The 3,938-nt window shown below is 39.3% G+C and overlaps 1 protein-coding gene across 5 annotated transcripts; it reads left to right on the top strand.

Moving 5' to 3' along the window:
- The first annotated feature begins 482 nt into the window (after nucleotides 1-482).
- Nucleotides 483-3,586, top strand: LOC125294303 (major histocompatibility complex class I-related gene protein-like). 5 transcript variants are annotated; one of them, XM_048242862.1, is made up of 4 exons: nucleotides 483-590; nucleotides 1,531-1,789; nucleotides 2,198-2,465; nucleotides 3,009-3,586. In XM_048242862.1, exons 2-4 carry the CDS (start codon nucleotides 1,787-1,789, stop codon nucleotides 3,407-3,409), a joined length of 672 nt encoding a protein of 223 aa, XP_048098819.1. In that variant the 5' UTR covers nucleotides 483-590; nucleotides 1,531-1,786; the 3' UTR covers nucleotides 3,410-3,586. The 5 variants fall into 5 exon arrangements, with proteins under 5 accessions (XP_048098819.1, XP_048098821.1, XP_048098822.1 ...); XM_048242864.1 differs by lacking the exon at nucleotides 1,531-1,789 and having other exon boundaries at nucleotides 2,181-2,465; nucleotides 3,009-3,296; nucleotides 3,455-3,586; XM_048242865.1 differs by lacking the exon at nucleotides 1,531-1,789 and having other exon boundaries at nucleotides 2,181-2,465; nucleotides 3,009-3,296; nucleotides 3,458-3,586.
- Nucleotides 3,587-3,938: the final 352 nt, after the last annotated feature.

Below are 3,938 nucleotides of genomic sequence, written 5' to 3' on the forward strand. Positions count from 1 at the left end.
TCGCCCCCAGTGGAACTCTGGTGGAACTGCAACCAAAATTCGGTACAATGGGACTCCGTAGACGGGCCCTGGGCCTACTTTGTTTCTCCCACAGCGAGTGTTTATGTGCTTTGCCATCAGATTATGTGGCAAACACGGATGGCACAACAAAGGTTAGGGTTGCCACATGTACTGGACTTTCCGGGATAGTTCTCTTTTTTGAGTGACTGTCCCGGATAATTAATAATATTTTCCAGGACACAAATTGTCCCGGTGTTGGGTGTAGCCTACGTACACAGGTGCTTTTTGTTGATTGGCAGCAAAAATAGAGTTTAGGCCTACATTATTACCTAGCAACTGCCACGCAACCACAGACCCCATTTTGCAGCTGGTGGAATCATAAGGTCCAAAGTCCTTAATTCTGTTTTGTATTCACAGTGGGAGTGGTTTGAAAAAGAGGAATACCTTACTTCAGTTGTTCAAAAGACCTCTCCTATTTTTCATCTTGTGCCCGGCTGTTTATGGTTTTCCATTGGATCAGAACAACAAAAACATGCAGAAGCTCATATTTTTATTCTGTTTATTTGATATGTCATGCTCCAACAGAATGGGTAAGTTGCATTTCATTCAGAGACTATGGAAAATGTTGCAAATATTGTACTTTGGTACGTTAGTGTTTTTCCAGCAAGCAGGAGTAGCAGCAATGGTAGCCTATTTGTCTGAATTTAGAATATCAAACTCTATTGCACTCTGTAGTGTATTAAAGAATGCTGTCAAACTAAGTTTTTAAGCCAGAGATGTCATTAAACAATAGTTGCTGTAAGCCTACAATAACATACGAATGCAGTATTTTTCATTCAGGAAATTGTAGGGTTTGTGCAGCCATTTTGAATGGCATTTGGAGTGATTTAACAACTGTCTAACTGATGTGCTACATAATGTGAACTATATGCAAAAAGTGTGATATTAAAATAAAAAAAAAAACATAAAATGAGATAGCAAAGGAATCTTATAAGAACAAAATATTATAGTCATCTTCTAAATAATATAATGATATGGAATACTATAGATATTATAGGAATCTAATAGTATTTTCAGGCATAGAAGTACTATAACACTGTACTATAAGAATACTATACTGCTGTGCAAAGGCAAAAGGCTGATCTATCTTGAGTCAATTTGGTTGTTTTTTCGAAAAATTATTATATATTTTACCAGTAACTTGCCCAAGATTGTTTGATGTACAGGCTTATCTTCATTAAAACAGGTAACAGCCAGATTTCCATTGTCTTATAATACATTTGGCTGGACAACAAAGAAACTTTAAAGTCATTTTTCTCAGTTTCACACTCTGACGAGTTATGGTCTTTTGTCTTTGCAGGGCAGTATAAAGGGAAAGGATTTTATAGAGATATTACAGAACATCATATAGAAATGGTATAGTATTACTATGGTTCTTTTTCATAAGGGGAGATGCCTAAGCATGTGTGTCTGTAGGCCTACTGGCTGACTGCTTCAGAGAATTCTGCTAATGTGCCTCCCACCCCTCAGGTTTTCACTCCTTGTGGATGATGGGAACATACATCAAAGGAAAGACTCCATTTCCAGAATTCATGGCGTATGTGATGTTAGATGATATTGAGTTTGGGTACTACGACTCAAATGAACAGAAAATGATTTACAAGAACATTCATAAGGACTCAGGGAGAGTGATTGATGCAGAAGATGATTATACTGAATTTTTTCAACAATTATATAGACGCATTAATCTTAGGGCATCCAATATAAAACACTACTTCAACCACACATGGTAAGCTGATCAATGAGAAAATGGTCTATACATTTAGAGTTGTTTATAGCTAACAAACCAGCTAAAAACAAGACTTAACATGGAGTTCATACCAATAAAAGTGATATGTGAGATTCTTGCCATCTCGCCTCACGTGTGGGCCTTTCGGCAGTATTGGCCTATTTAGTGGGGTCTTCTAGGCATATCTTCATAGAGTCTGTTCCATATACAGTACTCTTAGACCTTTTACTCTACTCAGCAATTTTATGGGAAGGTTTTGTGCAGGAAGTCATTCTTCCAAACTCTAAAGTCATTTCAGAATAACATTTTAAGAATGTTTTACAGATGTTTGTGTGAAAGCAAATAATGTTTTTTTTGTGTCCACTTGGAAACAATTTTGATGTTTTCCCAGGTATTGATATTTTTCAGAGAGCTACTGGATGTGAACTACTGAACAATGATCGTCCAGGACCAATGTTTACTAAAGATGCTTACAATGGAGAGAGTGTAGTCATAGACCATTATGATGCAGACCATGATGCTCTTCGCATTGAGTGGAGATGGCCAGATATCGAGGATAAACCATGGACTCAACGGATGAACTTTCCCTTGCACTACAGAATGATATACCACCCACTCTGCATAAAATATCTTAGAAAGCATCTGGTCAAAGAAAGGAATCGTGTGCTGAAAAAAGGTGACTAATCTATACATTCTTGTGATTTATTGTAAACTGTTGAGCTCTCTATATGACATGATATTGTCAATGAAAAACTTCATTGACTTCAACAGAATCTTTTTACAAAAAAATGTATTAGGGCAGCCGTGGCCCACTGGTTAGCACTCTGGACTTGTAACTGGAGGGTTGCCGGTTCGAGCCCCGACCAGTGGGCCGCGGCTGAAGTGCCCTTGAGCAAGGCACCTAACCCCTCACTGCTCCCCGAGCACTGCTGTTGAAGCAGGCAGCTCACTGCGCCGGGATTAGTGTGTGCTTCACCTCACTGTGTGTGCAGTGTGTTTCACTAATTCACCGATTGGGTTAAATGCAGAGACCAACCCTCACGGGATCAAAAAAGTATATATACTTATATATTACAAAAATGAACGTCCAACCAACACCTAGTAGCATATTTCTCAAATACTGCACACTGCATTTAGTATTCCACTGTAACAGCAGACCGTGTCAATGAATCTGTGTGAGGTCTACCATGCTGTTTAATAATCTTTTCCCACCACACAGTGAAGCCCAGAGTCAGGCTCCTCCAGAAGACACTCCCAGACTCTGGAGGGCCCAAAGTGACCTGTCTGGCCACTGGTTTCTACCCTCGTCACATCAACCTGACCCTGCTCAGAGAAGGCCAGTCTGTGTCTGACCACCAGATCACTGGGGGGGAGCTGCTACCTAATGGAGATGAGACGTACCAGATGAGGAAGAGCCTGGAGGTCAGCGCAGAGGAACTACAGCATCACCACTATACCTGCACAGCTGAACACCTCAGCCTGGACAACAAACTGGAGATTAGTTTAGGTACCTGGATCTTGATATTAGGAATATATAGTGTTGAGTTAAACCCGATGCCTTCACATAAAAAAAACGATACGATTTCAGACGTTTTTAGAATCGATACTTTATTAAAATAATAACGTTCTGTGTCTGTGTGAACTGCTCCCACTCTCCATGTCAAGCAGGCATCTCTGAGTGAGTGATTGCGCAGCCAACATCAGCATAGTCAACACAGTCCTCGGCTTGTGGATAAAACAAAAGGTGAAGTGAAATCTGAAACTATTTTGGATACATCGTGGATAGTGAAGGCAAGCCATCAGGTACACAGAGGCCAGTTTGCAAAATATTAAAAAATTATAAAAAATTTTTTTAATTTGTTTGATATGATTTCCTGTATTCTGTTGCATTTTGGGGATGGCCAATACTAAATTCAATCAGATTTATAGCCTACATCTACATTTTTAATGAGTTCAAAGAATGACAGGCAGAATAGACTATAGAAAACACCACTACATGATTAGTGTCAAGTTCATCTCTTCAGTTTTAGTCTAGCCTAATTGAAACGAGTATGGTTTTCTAGGATAATGCAAACCTTCCTTCATCAGTGAATTTTGACAAGACATAATGACGCTAGTACAACATTACCATAACTTGCAAACGATCTAT

The sequence above is a fragment of the Alosa alosa genome, chromosome 5 (genome assembly GCF_017589495.1).
Source record: "Alosa alosa isolate M-15738 ecotype Scorff River chromosome 5, AALO_Geno_1.1, whole genome shotgun sequence".
Taxonomy (NCBI): domain Eukaryota; kingdom Metazoa; phylum Chordata; class Actinopteri; order Clupeiformes; family Clupeidae; genus Alosa; species Alosa alosa.